Source organism: Callospermophilus lateralis, chromosome 2 (assembly GCF_048772815.1).
Source record: "Callospermophilus lateralis isolate mCalLat2 chromosome 2, mCalLat2.hap1, whole genome shotgun sequence".
NCBI classification, from domain to species: Eukaryota; Metazoa; Chordata; class Mammalia; order Rodentia; family Sciuridae; genus Callospermophilus; species Callospermophilus lateralis.
In genome coordinates, this window is record NC_135306.1 from 145,673,899 (window position 1) to 145,697,630 (window position 23,732).

A 23,732-nucleotide genomic window follows, 5' to 3' on the forward strand; every position below is an offset into this window, starting at 1 on the left:
ATGTCAGGTGCCTAACACAGGGCCCACCAGCCACAGAATGGTGCCAAATAAACATACCAGGCTTGTCCTCCTTGCTCCTTTCCAAGGAAAGAGATGAGCACTTCCTGCAGGGAATGGATTCCATTACACGGTCTGGCCCTGGGCCCTGCCAAACTGATTGAGCTGCTTGATTTGGAATCCTTACTCAGTCATTTATGCATTTGTTCATATTTAACAGATATGATGCATACTTCAAGGTTTTGTGCTATGCATTTAAAATTCAAAAGTAAACAAGTCAGTTCCTGCCCGCAAGGAATGGGGACAGGGCTGGGGGGAACAAGAATAGCCGAAGTATTGCTATAAAGAGTTGTAGACTGTGGAGCTTGCCTAACAATTGGGTGAGAGCAAATTCCCAGCTCCACCATTTCTCTAGCAGTACAATATCAGGTAAAATCACGTATCCCGAGCCTCCAGGTCCTTGTTTGTAAAGATGGGAAAGTTAGTCAAGCCACCACATTTAGTAGAAATCTCCTGCACACTTTCTGGGAAAATCACAGCAAGTCAGCCCTGAGGGAAGGTGTGCTGAGGACATATGAAGGTCAGGAGGTGACTGTCAGAGAGCCCAACAGCCTGGAGGCTAACATGTCCACCTTTCTCCTGACCAAGGAGGACACTGACCTGAGAGCTAGAGACAAGTCACAGAGGTCCCACTCCTTGCTGGCAGCTGTCAAGATCATATAGGGGAAGCTACTTCCAGGCAGGACTGCAACTATGTATGTGGAGAAGGGCCAAGCAGCAGCAGAGGACTTGATTCATCTCTGTGCCCCAATGCCTATGTGCAGAGCTCTGGGTAATGGCTGCAGCAGGAGAAGGACACTAAAACTTTCCTCACTGACTAACTCCTTTACTCTCTACAACCCAGGAACCTCTCAGTCATCCTGAGAGGCTGGCAGGGTATGTCACCTGGGTATTAGGTGAGCATATTGTAGTTCAGGCATCTGAAGAGGATTCTTGGGTGGCAATACACACAATCAATAGAGCAACCTAGCTGGGGTGGGGACGTCAAAGGAAAAAGAAATTTCTGAGGGGAAAATATTCTTTCCCAAAAGTTGAGGCTTAGGATTTAGGAGAGATTTACTTAAAATTAGAAGGAAATAGAGGAAAATCCTCCCTATTTTCCTGATTTTTTCCTGCTGTGATAAATGAGAGTCTCTTAATGAAAATAGCAAACATATGAAACATCGACAATTTGTAAGTCAACCAACTTATGTGTAATATAGAATTGAGGTATGAGGTACCTGGAAAATGTGTTTCCAAACCAGCCAAACTAGAAATTCCCCAAAACTATGTATTGATGTGTTTCTAGTTTTCCCCAGAATTTATTTTTCTCTCCCCAAAGCAAACCTTTTCCTTTTAATATGAATCTTCTAAACTTTGTCATTTATGCCTAAGAAAATTAAATTGTGGAAGACTTCCCTTACCAGAGAGCACACATGCATCGTTTCAGGATTCCATATGCTACAATAACATTAAGAGGGTTTTCTACAGAAACTGGTTTTGTAAAATGCAACCTTTGAAAATTATTTGGGCAGGGGGCGTGCCTATTCACTTTAAAAATATGTACCTTGTTTAAATATGACTGTCTCTATTGGTGGAAGTTTTTCCCACATTTACTATTCAGAAATTATTTGTTATATGTATGATTAGGACAGCACAGTGTAATCAGGCAGAATCCCTGACCTGGCAGTAATCTAACCTGCAAAACGTTCAGTGAACAATGGTGTCTCTCATAAGAGCACCATTCGTGTGACACGTCCATTTCAGAGAACCACGATCTATAATTCCCCCAAGATCTCCACTGCCCTAATTTATATGTGTGTTGTTATGGCTGTGTTCATCCAATTCCATTCTCTAAGGCCAAACTGTATCCAAAAAGGCTGCCCTGGATGTGTGCATATGGAGGGCCAAGGCCAAATGGCAGCGCTGTTACCAGGATACCAAGTCAAGGAAGCAACTGGCCAGGAGCTGCTGATATCTGTAACTTGCCAAATCCTTACTTATGTGCTACTTACCATATGTTCCTTATCAAGTGCTTCACATGCCTGACCTCACCTAATCCCCACAGCATCTCTGCAAACTAAGTTTGATGATAGGTTTGATGATAGAACCAAAGCTCAGTGCTTTTGCTGGGACTTTTATTTCTAGCACAATGTCCAATGAGATTATCACCAAGACCCACTGACTATAAGACACAGCAACTTGTTTTTAAGAACTCAGCAAAAAAACAAAGGGGAAACCAGGGAACCCTGGGTCCCAGAAGCAATAATTGAAAGTCAGAGCAGCAGGCATACAAGGTGTGATGGGATCGTAGAGCCAGGAGGCAGGGCACACTCACGGAAGACCATTGCAACTGAGCCCCACTGGCTGGGACTAAACACTACCCACTCGACCAGAGCAGTGACACTTAGGCATGCTCTGCCCTGGTTCTAGAGGACAGGGGGCAGGGAGAGTCTGCTATAAGCAATAGAGCCTACACCACAAAGCTCTTGAAGTCCTTACCTACCAGAATGGCGCTAGAATGCTTTGTTAAGCATTCTACCCAAAATGTGGTCCCCTGGGTTACAGTTGTAGCTCAGTGATAGAGCGCTTGCCTAGCATGTGTGAGGCACTGGGTTCAATTCTCAGCACCACATATAAATAAATAAAATAAAGGGGAAACAAAGTCTTTGTTCTGGTTTAGTTCTGGGCCCTGAAATATTGAAATGAACCAGACTAATGGTACCTCTGAGGTGGCAAACAGAAATAATCAGAAATCACTCTGGAGGGTTCATTTAACCACATGAGATCCTCTGTATAAAAGGCAAGCTGCTCTGGGGATCACAAGCAGAATCATAGAACACACAGGACATGAGTGGCCCCAGCCGCAGTCAACAACTGCAGAATACAAAAAGCTTGCCACTCCCAAGAACGTAACAATCTGAAAGAGGCTATAACATAATAAGTTTCGAATGACTAAAGAGATAAAATGATATTTAAAACCATAAGGATCTGGGGCTGGGGTTGTGGCTCAGTGGCAGAGCGCTTGCCTCGCACATGTGAGGCACTGGGTTCCATCCTCAGCATCACATAAAAATGAATAAGTGAAATAAAGATATTGCATCCATCTATAACTAAAAAATATTTTTAAAAAACATAAGGATGGAAGAGGATGCTATCAAGAATGAAACAGGCAGGTTTTGAAAAGTTCCAAAGAAAAAAGAAAAGTTCCAAAGAGACTATCTGGAAATTTTTAAGAATGGGTAATTTAAATTAATGATCCAAAGGACAAATTAAACAGCAGACCAGACACAAATAAAGGAAAGATAAGTGAAGTAGAATACAGATCTGAGGAAATAAATCAGAAGTGGACACAGATAAAAGGATGGAAATTGAAAGAGAGATTGAGAGACATGAAAGATTGAAAGTCCTTTAAGCATTTAACAATATTCCTGAAGAAAAGACTAGAGAGAAAGGGAAAGAAGACTATTTGAAGAGCTTAAAGCAGAACTGCCAGAACTCACACAAAAAAGTCCTCATTAAAGGGCTTGTGGTTCGGCATCTCACTCACTGCATGGAACATGCTTGTATTTGGGTCATATGCTCAGAGACAGATTGCCAGCCTAACAGTTCCCTGGAAAATCTTTGTCTCATTGTCACAAGATACCCAAGAGAAGTTTTGTGCTTCACACCTGACTACAGGGGCAGATTGTAAGTTTAAGGAATTAACCATCTTCCTCTGTCTCTCTTTATAAGCGCATGACGTTTAAAGAAGTTAAGCAGCTTATACAAGGTCACACAGCTTCCATGGGAATCAGGACCCAATCCCGGCAGTTTGCCTGAGAGAGGGCTCTCTTAAGCACAGTGCACTATACCACTGAAGACACAGTGAAAGGATCCCTTAAGCTCTGGTGCCCTGTGACTCTGATCCTAGATCAGAGAAGCAGCCCTGGACTAGATAAGTCCTCTATCCATTTTTCAGATCTTTGTGGAGGACAGTCTTTGTTCTGGTTTAGTTCTGGGCCCTGAGATATTGAAATGAACCACACAGCAATGGACCTCTGGGAGCTCATTGTCTGGGGAAGAAGACAGAGAGAATAGTCAAATTATAGTTCTGGGGAGAGTCATTCTGGAATGGAATTTCCCCAGGATGCTGAAGAATAGTGTTTCAGTAACATTCATAAAACCATGTTCTCCTAACATCTAAGTCTCTCTGGGGGACTCAAAGAAAATGCCACACCTCAGAAAGAACTGAGTTCAAATCCTGAGTCAGCTCCTTCACCAACTATCTGTATGATCTTCTCCAAGTTACTTTACCACTTTGAGCCTCTGGTTTCTTTTCTCTAAAATGAGGGTGACAACCGTGGCTACCTTATAGGATGGGAGAATTCAATGACAAATTCCTTATAAAATATTAGCAAGAACAATGCGTGGCACTTGATGCATGCAGTGATTTATCTTTATCATCAATTTAACATTGATATTAGTAAACACCACCACACTCCTGGCCAACCTTTCCCAGGGCTCAAGAGCAGACGTTCCTCCTCAGCAGAAGGTGGCTCTGCCCAAGTGCCACAAAGCAGTGTTTATAAAGAGGTAAAAGACTGGTTTCCAGGGACTGCCTTGGTGGTAAACAAGAGCAGGCAAGAGCTAATAAAATTTCAAATTAGCCATGACTTTTCACGGCCCTTCAATTGTGCTGGCTGATTTAATGGTCAACATCCCTGCTCGCTGGGATTGAATAATGGAGCATTTCTGCAGAGTTATGGATGCAGCAGCTGAATCTGTCATGCTAACATCAATAGCAGAATGCAAATAACCCTCTGCTTGGGCTATAATTATGTGTTTAAGCAATGCCTGACAGGGGCAGCCCAAGAATGTGTGATGGAGTCTGCCGACTACAGGAGAGGACAGTGCTTTGCCAGGCAGTTGCATCTGGGGTGGGGACAGAAGCAACAAGTTAAGGCCCAGAACAGTGCTGGGGCAAGGGAGACCTTCCCCCATGTCCCAGACTAAATCTGCCCTGTGAGACTGAAGGGATGGCCTTTCATCTGATGAGCCATGTTCTAGGTTCAGGATCAGGAAGGGAAGATACCTTTATGAAGCACCTACTATGTATCAGGTACTATTTGTGGACTAGTACTACACATTTAAATAAGTAACAAATACCTATATGACATTTACTCCTATTACCCCCACTAAGAGATATAAGAAACCAAGACCAGAGGGTTTAAGTGACTTGCCCAAGGACACACAGTGGTAAGTTTTAGAACCCAGATTTTAGAATCCCAGACCATCTGGTTCTGGAATCCATGTGCTCTTTTACTGTGCTGCCATGAAAGAGGTGACAAGCTCTAAGACACCATGCAGAAATGGGAGAGAAAGGCAAGGAATTTTTGTCCCTAATTTATTTAATGAAAAAAAGAAAAAAAACTGGGCTTCAGGACAGCTAAGTAGTTTGCCTGCAGCCACACAGCTGGTGAGGAGGACGGGGCCTCAGTCTAGTGAAGGTATATGCAGTAGCCTTTATACAATGAACTCCATGGAGACAGAAGGGAGGTGGATATCTGAGCAATACTCCCACATTATTAATGAGGAGACAGGGGTTCAGGGAGATTAAGTACAGGAACTTGTCCAGGATCAATCTTAGGGACAACAGTAGGACTTGAACCTCAGTCTCAGTGTCTCATGATCCTTTCACGTTGCTTAATGGAATTGACTAAAGATATGGTTTTCTGGCTTTTATAGACTAGCATTTATTCTCAGCCCATTCTTCCTTTGTGAATGAATTCATTCAGTTTTCATTTATTTATTTAACAGTCATGTTTTTTAAGTATGCCTACTAAGTGCTAAGGGTGGAACAGATGACCAGAAGAGATCTGTGACCAGGGTGGTGGGAACGGTTATCCCAAGTCAAACAGCTAATAAGCAGTGAAGCCAGAATTTGAACCCAGGCAGGAATACACATCATCACACTCTGCCTGCAAAACCCAGACCATCACCCTAGACTCTTGCTGTCCCCTACTTTGAGCACTGTTCTCTGGGATCATGTCTCATTTGAAGTCATTCTATTGGGTGTCTGTAAAAGTACTTTGGGGTAATGAGGTCAAAAATCTGTGATCGGGTAGAATTTCTTCCTTTGCACTTTGGGAAGATGGTACTGCTATAGTGCAGTCCTGAAGAAGCCATCCTACGGTAAAGAGAATCCCTGCAAATGGCAACTCACAGGAGGGGGAGTTGGGCCTCCACAGGCAGAGGACTAGGCCTCAGGCCATGTGGTCACCTGGCAGCTGGGAGAGATGCCACACACCTTCATCATCACTGCCGCATCCTCACCCAGAGCCAGGCAGTCCCCAGGTCCTGGAGTTTCTCCTCAAACCCATCCACTTCTCCAGCCACCCCTGTCACTGCGCTGGCCTAGGCTGTCATTTTTCACCTATGCAGCCTCAGCGCCGCTCCTCCTCCTGGAACTCCAACTTCCCTTCTGCTTCAACAGTGCACATCCCGCTTTAACCTCCCATTTTAACCCGTTAGGTGTCCCCCGTTGTCCTGAGGATGAAGTGCACACTCCCTAACCTGGCCTACCAGGCCCAGCCCAGTCTGCTCCGGCCAACCCGGGGGCCGTGTCTTGGGCAACTCAGGTGTTCGTGTATTTTCTCACCTCTGGACCTTCATAATACTGTTCCTGCTGTCTCTTTAGAAGAATAAAAAAAGAAAAGACAGTACACTTACCTGTCTGTCTCTCCTGTTAGATTGGTGGGCTGGGGCCAGACTTGAAGTACCTGGATCTCCTTAGTGCCCAGTAAAGGCTTTGGCTTATATCAGCACTTAAAGTTAGTGAGTAAAATATAGGGAAGAAATGGATGCAGGCATTATAGGCAAACAGGGCTAACTGAACACAGCACTATAAACCACATGCTCTGTCACCCTGCAGATGGCTTGGTGGACTGCATGGACCCTGACTGCTGCCTCCAGCCCCTCTGTCATGTCAACCCGCTGTGCCTGGGCTCCCCCGACCCTCTGGACATCATCCAGGAGACACAGGCCCCTGTGTCCCAGCAGAACCTACACTCCTTCTATGACCGCATCAAGTTCCTCGTGGGCAGGGACAGCACACACGTCATCCCCGGGGAGAACCCCTTTGATGGAGGGTGAGTCCATGGGCCCAGCTCCAGTGGAAACTCTCTGAGGGAGAACCAAATCACCTCCAGGGCTACTTTTGGGTGGGAGGAGGCCAGAAGGGTGGGCCTCAAAGGTTCCTGATGGAATGTCAGAGGAGGCAGAACAGCAACCTCAGTATCCACATTAATAAAACTGCTATCCAAGGCATTCAGAATTTTTATGAGCAAAGTTGTGTTGCTCCTGCTGGGTGATAGATGGAAAGAGTGAAAAATCAAAGGTCCAAGGGGAAGCTTGGATCAATACCCACTTTGCAGTCAGCTCTTCCTGATCCTGTGGTCTCCAGATGAGCTGAAAGGTTTTGACACTGCTCACCCTCCGAGCTAGCTTCCAGAAAACTTTGCTAGGCTGAGGGAGGGGTGCATCTGCTCTGCCCCAGGGCCACATGCCCACGTGTTCTTTCCGTTTCCAGTTGTGTCATCTGTTGGACAGTTTCTTACTGAGATCTATTCTGTGCCAGGTTGCATGCTGGGATCACAGAGATGAGTAGAACAGTCTCTGCCTATTGGTCACTCACAGTCCACTGAGGGATTAAAAATATTAAAAAATATTACAGTATACTTGGCCAAAAATATGTGCCTAGGGTACTCTGATGCAGAGAGGAGGAGGTACATTGAGGTAGGCGGAAGACCAAGACTTAAGATCCAAGTCTTAAAGTTGTGATATAATTAACAAGGAAAGGGACAGAGGGGGTTCCAGGGAGAAGAAAGAGCTCATGCTAAGACCCTGAGGCATGACAGTAAACAGGAGCAGCAAAAAACATCCTCTGCTCCCCAGGTCAGGACAGTGAACCAGGATGAAGTATCCAAGAGGGGAAATTTATAATAAATTCTTTTGAAAGTCTTCCAATGTAGGGAAGCCTCATAGATGCAGAGCTTTCTCTGCAAGTCAGCACAGTTAATTTAGCAATTAGACTGTGTGCTTCTATGTTCATGATTTCTGTGCCAGAGTGTCACTGTTCTTGGGGGACAATGGAAATTGACAAGGGTGGGGACGGGGACATCAGCAGAGCTTGGTCACTGCTTGGGTGTGAGGGGTGCCGAAGAGAGGGGCCTCCTCCTGGAGGCCTAGATAGATGATGATCTCTCCACCAGGACAAGGACCTGAGAGCAGGAGCAGGGTGGGAGTGAGTGACAACCTCCACTTTAAGCAGGGGAAGGACAAAGAGGGACAGTAGGACACAAGAAGAAATATCTGTCATTTTAAATAATTCTGGAGCTCTTGCAGAGGTTAGGACCTAAAGTTCTTGCTTTGGGAAACCATCAACAACAGGCACTGGTTGAATGTAAGAGCACATGAATGAATGCTTGCTCCAGGAGCACGTGTAAGAGCTGGGGTGGCAGAGACTGAAGAAGGAGCCATGAGAGCCCCCTGTGAGGTGGCTCCTATCTTCCCAGGTAACTGGAGACACCAAGGAGAAGGCCTCACTCCTGTACATGATGGAGCCAGGATGCAGGCTAGTAGGTCTGTCAGCCCCAAGAGCCTACCCCTTTCCACTACCCCAACTCGTCCTTGCAAGGAGCATGGCATTTGGGAAAAGTGAGCAGGAGAGTCCTTTGAGCCTAGCAAGGGGGGGCCAACACACATGTCACACCTTTAAAGGTGCATTACAGCGCACACCCTTCCACCTGGCCCACGCATATGGAGGACCTGAGGAGGGGGTGACCTTTCACATTCACAGGGCCAATCAAGTGGTGGATCCAGGGGCAGAAAGAGTGAAGAGAAACCATTCATTTATCTTGGCCAGAAAATCACACTGCGGATGAGTAGCAAAAGCAGAAGTCAGCTCCAGATCATTGTTTATGTAGCTGTCACCTTCAGTTAAATTACAGACACTCTGAAAGCAGGGACCATTCATCTCTCCAAACCTGTAATACTTCAGGCAAGGCCCAGAATATGGTATTTGCTCTACAAATGAATAGATAATAGAAGCTTCCAGAATGTTACTGTAAAAATCCCTTTTACCTAACATTTGTCTAAATCATTATGTCTCTGCTCCTCACCAGAGGATGAAGATTCAGGAGAGACAGCTGTCTGTCACTTAGGATCCTCAAACAGACTCTATGTAAAACCAGCCGAGGTGACTAATAACCTAGAAACATGAGGCACCAGATGCCCTTCTTGTTAGGCCATCTATTTGGTGTCCTTGATCCGTGCCAGAAGTACAGAAGCACAGTTGGGGTAAAGTCAAGTCAGTTAGCAAGTTCAAGTCATTGATGTCTTTCCTCTGAGGTAGGGGAGTGGGGTCTAACAGGAACAGCCCAGCATTTCAGCCCTGGATTTACCTCCCCTAGCTGTGTGACCTTGAGGAAATGATATAACTCTTGTACAGTGGCCTCTAGCTATGAGTTGCAATAATAGTAACTACTTACATAAAAGTTACATCAGAGACCCATTCTAGTGCATCTTTATTAACTAAAATAAAGCACCTAAACCAGGACTGAGTATTTCGCCGTGGTTTTAATAGTGGCAGCATGTCACAGTGAATATAGCACAAGCTTGGAATCAGACAAATCTGGTTTGAAAGGATTTCCATCTTCTGTGTGACCTTAGGAAAATTCCTTAACTTCCCAGAGCTCTGGTCTCTTCAACTGTAAGATTGGAGTGATAAATTCTATATCACAGTGTTGCCATGAGCATTAAATGGGAGAAAAATTACATAAAGGCTCAACCTAGTACCTGCCACACAGAAATATTTGCTAATTACCAGATGATGATGGTGGTACTGCTGCTGCTACTGATGATGGTGATATTAAAATGAGTTTCCAATTCCACTTTCTTAATTGGAAGAAAGACTTGATACTAACCTGCCCTTCAGGAGAGTCCAACAGTCATCCAGAGAAGGGCCAGGTTTAGACCATTGAATCATTATTTGAGGAAGAAAAAAAGGCCACATTCTTCCCAGTCAGCTGTCAGCAGGGCCCTTGTAAGAGAGGAATCCGGAGGCACTTCTCCTGAGAGTGGAATTTCTGATGGACAGGCAGACCTGACTCAGTGCCTGTGTGTGACAATAACAAGGCCTGTATCTGAGGGACAAAACCCTATATCCTCCTACACCCCATATGCTGTGCAATAATGTCTGGGATTCCATTTAACGGGCTCCAAGATGCAGGATGATACCGGATACCCAACAGCACTCCTGAGACCGTCAGGAAAGATGAGCCTTAGAGGTGGAGTCCTTCACTCTGTAGATTCCCAGCCATGGGTCAGGTTCAGGGAGTCTCTAAGGTAAGGAATTCAAGCCCAGGCTTTAGAACTGGCTGGACTACCCTTCAGTGGTAGATGTCCAGGATGTCCTCAGAGGCTGGGCAGGAGGTTCTCCAAAGAGACACATGATACCAGGAATTACATGAGGTGGCAGGAGTCCCATGCTTCTGTTCAGTACCTCCACTGGTGCCAGAGGTGAGGGAACAGGGACGGACTTGGGGAGGGATGGGTAGCATCTCTTGGGATGTGAGGGCCCCAGTCAAGCACAGGGTGCTCTGATCCAGCTGGCCTTCATGGAGGAGACCAGAGGCTGACTCAGAACAAGGCACAAGTACTGCCAGGTAGACTTTCAGTGAGGACAGCCTCCATCAGAGACCCATTCTAGTGCATCTGTGTCCCTAGAGCCCAGCATGAGGCCTGGCTCAGAGCACACACTCAGGACAGGTCTCATGAATACAACAGCTCTGACATTCTGACCCTGCTGTTTCTTGTTGCCATATAAAGTGGCAGAGGTGCAATGACCTCAGCTGATCCAAGGTAGAAAGGGACATATCAGGCATGGGTATCACTGTCACCAGATGAAGTAGCTTGAATACTATTTTTCTCTCCTGGCCTAGGTGCCTGGGCATTTGCCGGATGAAATACCTGTCTCCCCTGCAGTCATGGGCAGAATGCAATGAAAGGTGCCTACTATTAACACTAAGAAGAAAGGATGGTAGATGGTGGCTCAGTGGTAGAGCGCTAGCCTAGCATGTGTGAGGCATTGGGTTTGATCCTCAGCACCACATTTAAAAAAAAAAAAAAAACTAAATAAATGAAGGGGGGATAAAAAGACTAAGGGGAGAGGCCCCTGAGGTCAGAAAGTAGAAAGAGGATCTCCAAATGGATTTTTCAAACAAAAAAGACAGGTAAGAGACACAGACTGTGGGGTTTGGGATCTACCCTCAAGGTAGAGCAACTCTGTTAGTCATGGGGCAGACATCACCTTAGTGAATAGCTACAGATTGCCCATGCTGGACAAGTTAGCAGATCATAGGAAGAGGGATGACAGAAGAACCACCCCAAGTTATTTGAATATAGGTTCAGAGAATGTTTGAGGACATATTGGTCTAAGAAAAAAATGAGATGTCAGCAAGCCTCACTGGGCTCCTTCAAGGATACCAGCTCACTCAGGCAAGCAGGTGGGTATGCACAGGGATCGAGGAGACTCAGCTGATATTAATCCCAAAGGGAAAAGACTCAAGGGGTGAAGGGAACATCAGAGAAAGGAAGGAGGAAGAGATGGTGTCCTGTAGAGGGGATCAGATCCTATGAGAAGGAGAGACTAGGTAGGCTTGGAGAGGGACCGAACCACCAAAACTTTGCCCCAGGAATGGAGGAATAAGACCTGCGTCTCACCCCATTTCTTTGGGGGTCCTTCATGGGTCTGTTCCTCTTTTGTCACTGGATGCTCAGTGCCAATGGGGGGGTTGGTGCAGAGTGAGCCGCAAGGAATGATAGAGTGGATCAAGGAGCCAGTCAGACCCTGCTGGGGGCCTGAAGAGAAGGAGGGACAAAGTGCTCAGAGCTCAAAAGTGGAGCCATGTCTCCAACTGCAAATGCCTCTCCTTGAGCCCACACATGGGCGCTGCCTCCAATGTGGTTTTGTTTCTCAGCACACAATACAGGGCAGCCCAGGGCAGACAATAGCAGATGTTGGTTGTTGAAAATTAATGAAGGAATGAAGATTTCAGGCAGCCTATGGCTTGGACCTGAGACAAAGATTTCAGTGAGAAGGTTGGCCATTAAAACATTATTTATTAAAATACAGGTCACAACAACCCATTAGTGCATCATGAATTCAACTTAGTGGGTTAAAACTACTTTTTTTTTTAAAGTAAGTTTAAATGGAATGGGGTAGAACGAATGGAAAATATGGAAAATGGAATGGAAAATGCAATTCTGTAAAAATATATATTTCATCGAATATTTTGGTGGAGGTGGTGGTGGTGGTGGCGGTAGTGGGGTGTGTGTGTGTGTGTGTGTTATGGGATAAACTGCATTGCTTACTGGATTTTAGCCACACCAGGATTTACAATTTCATTACAAATTAAGGAACCAGCATGAGCAACAACATGACTTTCCAGGATAATCAGAGAATGAGAGAATTTTAATGGAACAGGTGGATAATTATGGTGATATTATTTTATAAAACAAAAGTCAGGAGATATGTTCTAACATTTGAGATCAAGACGGGCTTAGGGGTTTGGGGGCTTATGGTCATTGTAAGCAAAGGGAACACATGGGAGAAAGAGGAACATATGGGAATAGAAGGCTAGGGTCATTTAGAGGCAGGAACTCAGAAAGATCTGATCCTCCTCACCTGTCCACAAACAGGGCTAGCATTTCATCTTAGGATTCGAAATCAACTCTAAACAGAAGTGAAATAACCTTGATGCCATGGAAGCCTTCAGAACTTCTTTCATGGCCTTTTTAAAGGCACAAAGTTCCTGGGAACTTTGAAAGCAAGAGTTTGCAAGAGGAAAAAAAAATCATGAAAAGGAGGAAGAAATAATCACATCTATGATCTCATTTTTTATTGGCCCACTGCAGAGGCAACCCATACACCAGTGCCAGTGGCACAGCAGCTACAAAGGGCATTTGCTTCCCCATCCCAAACCCCCATCCCCCCTGCCCCAGGCCTTAGCCTTCTGAGAGCTCTGGGAGAGACCAAGCAGTAGAGATCATCTAATGGACTTCAAATAAACACCAACTTCCTGACAGCTGGCCTCTAGGTGAGTTTATTATTGAATTACACTCCTGCATTTTCAGAACAAGCTGAGCTGACAGGCTGCCCCATCAGTGTAAAAAAAAAAAAAGAAAAGAAAAAGAAAGGCAATGATAAATCACCTGATGGAAGATGGAAGGAGGTAGAGATCATGCTTCCTCCAAAATGTCAGCCGTTATATATTATTCATGTTGGTTTTTTAAAAATCCCTCCCCACATTGAAATGAATGTCCATGATGATAAAGCAGCCAGATGAACTCAGTTGAGGATTCAGGCAGTGACTTGCCACATCATCCTGATGAGCAGCTCGCAACTCCTCCTCTGTCACTTGATCAGACCTTTATTGATTTCAAAAACGAATTACAATCCCTGTTTGTTTTGTAACTTAGGCATTTCCCCCTGTCCATCACAGGAAGCATTAGCAGAGCATGCTGTGGTGACACAGAAACAACCTGGGGTTTAGAGAGAGGACCTGGATCAAGTCCATGGGCAAGGGAGGCTGAGTTTCCTCCTCTATAATGTGGAGTGACTAATTTCCAACCTACCGAGTTGTTCTGAAGATTAAATAAAATACAGTATCCAGAAATACAATGGCTGGTACATAGCATCCACTCAGTAATAACACCTGACATTGACCATGAATGTGCTACGTGTCTGGCATTTTTGAAATGCTTTGTAAGTTTCGTAAGTAGTGATATGTCTTAAGTCTTCCCCAGGCCATAGGACACTGGGATGGTATTTTTCACCCTTGTTTTAGAGCAATAAATACTGAGGCACAGAGAAGTTCCATCACCTGGCCAAGGTCAGAATGGCTTGCAAGTGGCAGAGCTAGCATGAGAAGCCTTGCTCCACTGACACTAGAGCCCGCATGCTGAGTGTCTGTTCTCTGTTGCATCTGCATGCTCCCAGTTCAGTATCCTCATTCCACAATCTATACAGTGTGGTTCTACTGCACCCTACATTCCCCAGGTGGCCCTAACGGTACAACATAATATACAGTCAGGCTTCGGGCTGAGGAGAATTAGCTCAGAGTCAATAGTCTAAGCTTCAAGCCCAGCCTCACTATTTGCTAGCTGTGTGGCCTTGAACACATCTTTTAATCTCTCTGTATCTTGATCTTCTCCTTTATCATATGAGTATCCTAATCCATTCATCAAGGAGATGTTGTAAAGATTAAATGAGATATAAAAAACATTTAGGTATCAGGGCAGTAAGTTTTCAGTAAGTCTCAGCGGCCATTATTACTAATAGCAATAGTGTTTGTATTAGCATCAGCAACAGCATTCATATTTATGTAGGTTTTAGTGGCACCAGGAGAACTGAGAGGAAGTGGGAATCTTCAGTGGCAGCATAAGCATAGTTAGGTAATTGACACAAATGTCCTAGCCCCATGGGAATGGGCCCTTGAGATCATCAGTCCTGCGTGGAAGAAAGTCTAGAGAAAGGTGAAGGCTAGAGAGAGCCTTGGCCCAGCAAGTTAGTAACTAGTCTGAGTCCTGAAGACCCTGGAGTCCTAAATGAGAGTTTTTATTTCTCAAACTGTAGTTCTGGTGTTTGTAAATCAGTGTATTTCCATCAGACACTGATGAACTTTAAGTAATAAGTTAAAATATTTGGAGAGCTATGCTTCACATTAATAATGTCCTCAGTGGAAGGTGTAGGGTCAGGGCCTACAACTCCCATGCCTCCCTGGCCTCCCAGAGGCATCAAGAGTGAGCTGAGTGAGTCCCATAGTGGGGTTCTGTGACATGGAGAGATATGACCTCTGTGTAGCATTGTGGCAGAAGCCAGAGATTCCGCCCTGCTTGCCTCCCATGCCCTCTGCTTCTTCCTCCCACCATGTTGGGGCCATGTGAGTGCACCCTGGTCTAACTCTGCAGGCTTGCCACAACCAGGGGCTCACTTCTCTGGAAACATTGAAACATGTGCTGTGAACAGCTAAGGACTCAATTCTTATATACACCTTTGCCCCCCAAAAGAAATTATTCCTAAAGATTTTCTGTGGGAGAAGACTCAAAGCATCAGCAGTCAGCACCTTGTTGTCCCCAGGCTTGGGTGGCTGGAGCTACAGCCTGGAAACTCACATTCCCTCAATGCCTGCAGGATCTCAGTAGCCACATTAAGCTAGGAAGCCACAGAGCAATGGCTTCTGGGCTCTCCAGGAGGCATAGCCTATGGTCCCTAAGCACACTAGAAGTTGCTAGGCTATCTTGTCATCGTGTGACCCTAGGTGGTGTCAGGGTTCCAAGGCAGAGTTGGGGGTGCTCCAGCTTCAACAGGTGATGAAAAGAAGTACTGACCCCACCCCACCCCCACCCCCTGCAGAGATCAGAGATCACTTCCTCGATTGTAAATGAGGAGTCTGGACTCAGTCACACTGAAGACCACTCTGCTTAAAAGTTGTACTCCTCCTATCAATCTGAAGGAATCTGTGGATTTCCTCTTTCCTCTTCTGAAACATACACACAATGGTCTGAGGGGCTAAGCTTTTTTGTAAGCATCCCTCTAATGTGTATTCCATGTATCCAACAAGTCACCTGGAAACTTCTGGTGGAGTCTAACCTGAGCCAATTCCAGTGGAAAACCAAGAGTTGGGCATGTGGGCAGAGTCTGATCCCCTGTCCTAACTGTGGGGTGTCTTGGTTACCATCATATTGGAAGGACTTGTTGGCACCATTTTTATTCTTACTAGCTTCAGGTTCAGTATGAAAGGATTTCTTGGCAATCAAAGTATATTCTAGGATATTGAATTTTTCAAAGCTAGGAACTGGATCTAATTATTTTTGTTGTTATTTAACAAATATTTATGGATCCTCTGCTAAGAATACAGTGAAAACAAAACAGAAATAGGTGCTGCTGGACAGGAAACTGAGTTGGAGCATTACATGGAGAACTGTGAGGCCAGTCAGAAGATCTCTTAGAAGCTGCAGAGTGGAGAGTGGAGTCACCCCCACCCCAGTGTTGGTAATTTGACAGGCTGTCAAGTGGGACTTCCCATCTGGACTAAGGTAACATTCTACAAGACTTTGGATAAATTGTGGTGGAAGCTTGAAGAATCCCATTTAATCAGCAGGAGTTTACAGAAAACATTTTAAGGGTTTGTACAAGTCAGGCATATAAATCCATTTAAAGTATATCATGCAAAGGAGTGATTTACATAACCAATAACAGCATGGAGTAGCAAATGTTTTCAAGCAGAGGAAGATCACCATTATTATTTGCCACCTCAACTTCAAGTAATTTTTCTAGTCTCCTGAATACCAGCTTAACTCATTAAGTTCCAAGTTTTTAATTCTACAGATATTTCAATGAGATAGGAGCATTAAATGCAAAAAAAAGTACATGTATAAAGACATGAATTGGCGTGAGCATACTTTATATATAAAGATATGAAAAATTGTGCTCTATATGTGTAATAAGAATTGTAATGCATTCTGCCATCATTTATTTAAAAAAAATAAATTAAATTAAAAAAAAATAGGTTGGGGCCTGACATGGTGATGCAGACCTGTAATCCCAGCTGCTAGGGAAGCTGAGACAGGAGGATCACAAGTTCAAAGCCTGCCTCAGCAATGGCGAGGCACTAAGCAACTCAGTAAGACCCTGCCTCTAAAAAAAATACAAAATATGGCTCAGTGGTCGAGTGCTCCTGAATTCAATCCCTGGTACACCCCACACACACACACCCCCAAAAAATAGGTTGGGAATCTAGAATTTATAAGTCCTTCACCTGTTACTTTTATCGAAAGAATAGAGCTCTAAAAACAAAATTTATTTCAAAAGTTACTATAAATGATATATTCACTGCTCAATTTAATTTTCTGTAGGTGCCCCCACATTGGGGATAATGAGACTTGGCTTAATTAGCTGCCTTCATTTAATGACAACAACAAAAAATGAAATCTGCAATTTTTCTCCTCTCACTCTTCTTTATCTTATTGTACAATATATACAAGAATTCAATATATACCTTGAATCATGAATTTAACTTAACTTCTGACCTTTTTTGAAAGTTTGTCAATAAAACATGCTAGCTGAAGCCAAGTGAGCCTTCCGGGTGGGGTTCCTAGCCCTGGGAGGCAGTTTGGGCTGGCCACACAGAAAGACCCAGCCCTTACACCCTTAACCCTATCCCTGACAAGGTCAAGTAGCTCAAGTCCTCTGACATCACCTTCACCTTAAGTAACAGAAACACATCACATCTTTCTTTATTCAGTAAATAATCTATTAAGAGCTTACACTATATCCCACATTTAAACCTCTAAGGCTAACACCTGATACAGAGGTTTTCCTTTGCCACTGAGAAATGAGCATCATGCCCAATGCCAGGAATAGCGCAGTGAGGGAGATGTGGTTGGTCCCATCTTCAAGGGTCTTCTGGGGAGAAAAGATTGTCCTGATTATATGAGAGCACTCAGTTTGTGCAAAGGTAGCCTAGAAAGGGGCAGAAGTGTGTGCTGTTTAACGAATGCTCCAGCTGGGTCCTGAGGGCTGGGCAGGCAGTCTTCAAGTGAACAAGTAGAAAGATCCAGATAAAGAGAACAATTCAGAAAGAGTTATAAGCATTTTATTGAACTCTACCAAAATTCTGCAGCTGCTTGTAGTAGAGCTACTTGAGCTGGATCAGGTAGCACCAGATTAAAATGATCATAAATTCTTAATTCTAAATCCAAGCCCAGAAGGCATTGGATTTTGTTTTATACCAGGTTGGGGAAAACTTCAGTGCTCTTGACAGATGAGAGAATGGGCATTCAGAGAGTTCTGATGACTCTCCAAGGTCATACCAAGGCCAGAACTTGGAAGTGTTCTTCTGTGTCTTCTTCCTGAGTGACAGTGGCAGTTGGCTTTTTATTTGCTTGATTCCATTTTGTGATGGCCTTATCTCCAACAAAACCTGGCTACTGTCCTCAGGAAGCAGTCAAGCGTATCTTCTCCCTCCTTGCCATCAGCAAGGGTACCTCAGTCAGGCTCTGAGCGTAGCTGGACTAATGCCAGGTTGTTTGACACCCCCCTGGTCTGGCATGAACACTCCCTCCTGGCAGAGTTCACCTAGCCTAATTGCTTGTTTTGTATCCCAGCTGCCTGACATATGCCAAACCCATGTGTTGACTCCCTGACGCTGGAGACAACTACACTAGGGCATTTCAAATAAGCTTTTGTGAACTTTTACCAGTAACTGGGGGCTGTGATTCATGCACTTCTATAACTCTAGCACCTAACATGGCACCTGACTCTCTCATGGTAGGTGCCTGCTTTTTTTGTTTTGTTTTCTGTTTTTTAAGTGAATTTTAACAACTGCAGATCTAGACACAGTACTAACAGTAAGGACTTGGATGTAAGAAGTCCAAGTTTTGAGTGGCAGCTCAGACAATTGAGTTTCTCTCTGGGTGACCTTGAGCAAGATTTCTGAGTTTCAGTTTCTTGATCATTATCAGTGAAAAGGAAACAATATCCCATGCTTACCCCAGGCACTGGAGATGAGGTCCCAGTCCTCATCTACTTCACATGTAAGCACATGAGACAACTTTGTGAAGGTGAATGATATAATCCTAGATGCTCACAGAATGGAGAAATACTTAATAAGTATAGAGAAGTCCAGAAGAGAGGGTGATTAGTTGTACCAGGAAGATTTGATAACAACCTACTGAGGTAATAACGGTATAGAAGAGACTCTAAGGGTGAGTAGAAAATAGCACCCCAAACTGTTATGCCAAGACAGTGGCCAAAAGATAATAAAACAGGTCAAATGTGGGACTAGAGGTAAGAGGATCATGTGAGCTATCTGGGAAGGTGACTTGGAGACATCGATTAGCTCCTCACCTCAGTGGTTTCTCAACAAGGTGATCTTCTATTATGGACACTCACATATAAAACAGCAGCTATATCTTAGCCACATCCTCAACACTAAGCAAATACCTAATCCTAAGTGTGGGGTCAATGCTCTGGTAGTGTGCCAGCTCTTACCAGCTCACAAGAACTGATTAGTAAGTGCTTAGGAAGTCTTTAGACTGGCTGCTATACCAGTCACTATTAATAATTAAATCATATAAAATTAAATCACACTAAAAGCTTATAAATACTCAAATTTTGCCACTTCCTAAATATTTCAATGTATTTTATAATTATCTTTGCTTTTGAGGTTATTTGGGACTATTTATTTGTATCTCTATGGTGGGAATACTGTATAGTGGCCTTCTGTGCATCTCCCTCCAGCTCTGTATTCAGTGGCATCTGTTGGTAGCCTGAAATCAGCCATGATGGGAGTATTTACACCACAGCAATGGGCAAATGCTGCAAGTCACACTGTTTTTCTTTCTTCCTTTCTGTATTTTTTCCTTCCTTCCTTCCTTTTTTGTCTGTCTTCCTTCCTTCCTTCCTTTCTTTTTTTTTTCCTCCCAAGTCTACTGTTAAACAGACTTACCAGTATACCACTGGTAGCATCAAATAAATAAATGCATGAAGCATAGGAAAACTCCACATCTCTTCAAACCTCCCTAGACAAAAGCAAATGGTACAAGACACATTTCAGAGGCCTCTACAGAACTACCTTCCCCACCTCCAGCTTCTTTGTCCCAGGAAAGGCTTTCTGTTAAACTTGGGTTTCTTGACAACTGAAAATCATGGTCAAATAGAGGAGGATGGAAATGTTTTTCTCTAGGACTTGATTCCTGAGCCAAATGCCTGTTTTGACATAATGCCTCTGTGGTCTACAGGGGTACATAGAGTTGACTTAATTTTCTCCAGAATCCAAAAGCAATTCACAGGAGCCTAAGCTAAAATTTCATCTACTTTGGCTTGCAGAATTTGAGGCTACATGATAGCAAAATGGTGCTGATTTAATGATTTCCAATTATTGGAAAATCCCCAAAGAGAGATAAATCAGAAGATGCTGGCCTGCATGTACATAAGGGGCAGCAGCCAGGGTAGCTCCCAAAAGGAAACCATCCCCAGAGGGCTGATTATTGTCTAGGCAGAATCTGAAGATACGTATGTCAGGAGAAGGCTGGCTAGTAGCCAACATCAGGGGATAAGATCTGTTAGTAATTCTCTGGAAGGACAAAGTTCCTGCAATAAGAAATTCAATTGTCCTCCATTAAAGAAAGCCTCTCTCAGTACCAGCTGAATACAATTGATGGAATAAATCTTTCCCATTAGTAGAGAGATAATTTTACATAAATATATTGGGAGACCTTCAGAGCAGGACTAAAAGTCTTTGCTGAGTTGCGCCTGCTTAACTTGTTTGTCATGTAATTGCATTTAGACCAAGGGCCTCGGAAGGAAACCACTGACTGAATTAGCTTTAACCAGATTGTGGGGAGAGAGGTGGGGTGGGGGTGGGGTGCCTGATGCATTGTGGGTAGTTGTTCTTGCCTTCAGAAAGGACAAGCTGACACTAGTGAGACCAGCTGCTTACAAGCCTGGTGTTAATTGCTTTTCTCATCAAACAGAGAAAAGTTTATCACTCTAGGAAGGTAGAGATGTGGGTACCTAATAAGGCAAGGACAAAGTTTGAGATCTTTCTTCGTGAATGCCCATGGGCCTCATCAGTGGTTCTTCCCTTGGCCAGAAAAAAAGCCTTCTCTCTTTTTTTGAGCACAGTAATATGAGCATCTTTTCCTCAGACTTGTCTTGTCATCGAGGGCTGGGTCTCCAGTGTCCTGATCCTTAGGATGCTGACAGAAACCAGCACGTTCATTCCCACCAATTGCCCATGGCAAATAGGCTGGTCTAGCACTGGACCCAGAGTTGTAAGGCCCCAAGTCATGCCAAGCTACGATACCACTTCCTACATGGCTTTGACCAAATAACGTAACCTCTTCATTTCCTCTTCTATAAAGTAAGAGGTTCCACTAGCCCCATGATTGTCTAGCTCCCTTCTCCAAACACTAAGACTCCCCAGAGTGATCTTCAGAACCAACCCAAAGGAAGAGGCCTTTGCCTCTGCTTCATGTAGAGAAGATCTTCTCTTCCTTTGTTTTCCACATTGGGATATTTATAAAAGTCATCTGTATAAAGGTTCTATTTCCCACTTATTTGCTCAATCCCCCCCCCACACTTTTTTTTTTCCAACTGTGACCTAGTACTTGTTAGGTATAGTACAGGCACTCTAGAGAGAAAGAAAGGAAGAGAACTTGACTCTGCCCTCAAAGAGCTCAGGTTCTGTTGGAGACAAAAAAAAAAAAAAAAAAGTATATGGTCTAAAGGTGTTTGTATCAGGTTTTGAGGGTCAGAGGGTCTGGTTCTGATTAGGGACATCAAGAACGATTTCAGGGAAGAAGTATCACTTGAAGTGGGTCTTTAGGAATGAGAATGTCGGGAAGGGGCTACAGAAATGACATTTTAGGCAGACAGAAGCACATTATAGTGACACAGGGGCACAAAGCAACATTTGCCTGTTCAGTTAAAGCATGCAGTTTGCTGACTAGAATACAGAGGAAGAATGGGGCAGGGTGGATTGCTGGGAGAGATGACAGGTTCCAGAATCCATCCCATGGGAATGCTACATCTACCCTTCTCTCACTAATGCCAGATGAAAGCAAGTACCCTCTATCCTGTTCACTTTCTTGTACATTCAGTTCCAATGAGACAGCTAATGACAGTAATAGCCATTGCTTCTTATGGAGCTTACAAGGATGAAAAAAACAGGCTCAAAGAATTGTCACATACCTGCACAATTCAGAAAGCTAGGAAGCAGCAGAGCTGGCATTTGAACCTGGAACCCCTCACTCCAAATCCATATGTATAACTACACTGTATTGCCCTCTGGAATCAGCCAGCTTTCTCTACTTACAGCGTAATATGATATTCTTAGGAAAAATCTCTGAGTGTTTTATTTGAAGAGCTGTTCTCTCAAGGATACTTTGATACCTTAAATTGAGGTGATATTTTTAAGAGGTTATTGTTTATCTGGAGTGAATACCATGAGCCCCTGGGTATAAGATGCATCTGAGTGATTATTCTTCTGTCTTCTGACCTCTAGAAGTTCCCTGCCAGCCAGGATTCTGACCATGGAAGGTACCTCAAGTTATTCTCTCTTCTTTTCCCACAGGCATGCATGTGTCATCCGTGGTCAAGTAATGACATCAGATGGGACCCCACTTGTTGGTGTGAACATCAGTTTCGTCAATAACCCGCTCTTTGGGTATACAATCAGCAGGCAAGATGGCAGGTAGGAGACCTTTTATGGGCCAGGAAGAGTGAAGGCCTTATTCTCATGGTTTGCCACATAGAAAGAGGATTGGACTTGGATCCAAAAGGCCTGAATTCAAATGTCTCTGCAATTTACTGGTCATAGTATAGCAAGTGTATGACCTTATGCCGACTCTAGCCTATGACTCCTTGGCCATAAAATAAGCAATTTCTTCTCATGTGAACCTCGAACTAAATATAGGGTACCTTATCCATATTATCCTGCTCCATGAATTATGGTATGAAATACTCTCATCATGTGGACTACTTCCCACAGACCACACAGCTCCAGAAGTCTTAGTTATTCCTCTTGTGTGGTTTCCATCTACAACTGCTCAGGTCTATGGAAGCCATTTAGGTAATAACCTTCTGACCTTAAATTCCTCCAAGAACTATCAGCAGAATGAAGTAAATCTTCCTTAACAACCTTAGCTCTCCCCCATTACATGTGTGTTCTTGGACAGATCTCCTTACCTCTCTAAGCCTGCACTTCTCCAGCGGTTAAATGGTCCCAATGTTATCCATCTCTCAAAATGGTTGTGGGGACTAGATGATATGATGGATGGGGAAACACCTGGCACATTATAGGTGTTTAATAAATCTTAGTTCTGGCCGGGTGCGGTGGCACAAGCCTATACTCCCGGCAGCTCAGGAGGCAAAGGCAAAAGGATCATGAGTTCAAAGCCAGACCCAGCAACCTAGCAAGGTCCTAAGCAACTCAGTGAGACTCTATCTGTAAATAAAATGCAAAAAGGGCTGGGGCTGCGGTTCAGTGGTTGAGTGCCCCTGGGTTCAATCCCCAGTACCAAAAAATAAAAATAAATAAGTAAATCTTAGTTCCCTGCTCCACTCAGATTAATTGCTATATTTAAGGTCTGACACATAATAAGTCTATAATAAATATAACTGATACTAAAATTACAAATTATTGAAGAATAAGGAGGTGATGGTGACAGGATAGGCAATGAGAATATTTTGGAGAAAAGGGAAGGAGGAGCAAAGTGGAATATTTAGGCTGTCAGTGGTGACAAGTCCTCTATTTTTAATAAAATCAGGTGGTGGCATTCCATCTGGCTAACTGTGGGCCCATAAGGTTGATTTTCACTCTGTGTTGGAAATTATGCTCCAGCCTGATTGATTTTAGCACCTCTTTAATCCAATATCAGATGTGAGCATGTCCCGGCCGAGGTGCTAATGAACTAGAGGCTCATCTGTTTGTAGACATGTGTGCCTCTTAGACAGGGCTGGCAAGCTTGGCATGGGAGCCTCCCCACCTCCCTGCAAATGGGAAGGGGCCCAGCTGGAAGAGGTTCATGGCCAGCTCCCAGGGGTAACTGGCTAGGCCAGGCCACCACTCCCTGCCCTGCATACATTC

The 23,732-nt window shown here is 44.2% G+C and overlaps 1 protein-coding gene across 7 annotated transcripts in view; it reads left to right on the forward strand.

Moving 5' to 3' along the window:
• Tenm4 (teneurin transmembrane protein 4) overlaps nucleotides 1-23,732 on the forward strand; it is a 768,485-nt gene that overhangs the window by 678,235 nt on the left and 66,518 nt on the right. For 6 of the 7 annotated variants that reach the window (XM_076846576.2, XM_077108835.1, XM_076846577.2 and 3 more), the window contains 2 exons: nucleotides 6,950-7,166; nucleotides 22,218-22,337. In XM_076846576.2, coding sequence (XP_076702691.1) covers nucleotides 6,950-7,166; nucleotides 22,218-22,337 — 337 coding nt within the window. The remainder of the gene's footprint in view (nucleotides 1-6,949; nucleotides 7,167-22,217; nucleotides 22,338-23,732) is intronic. The other variant, XM_076846578.2, reaches the window with a different exon arrangement.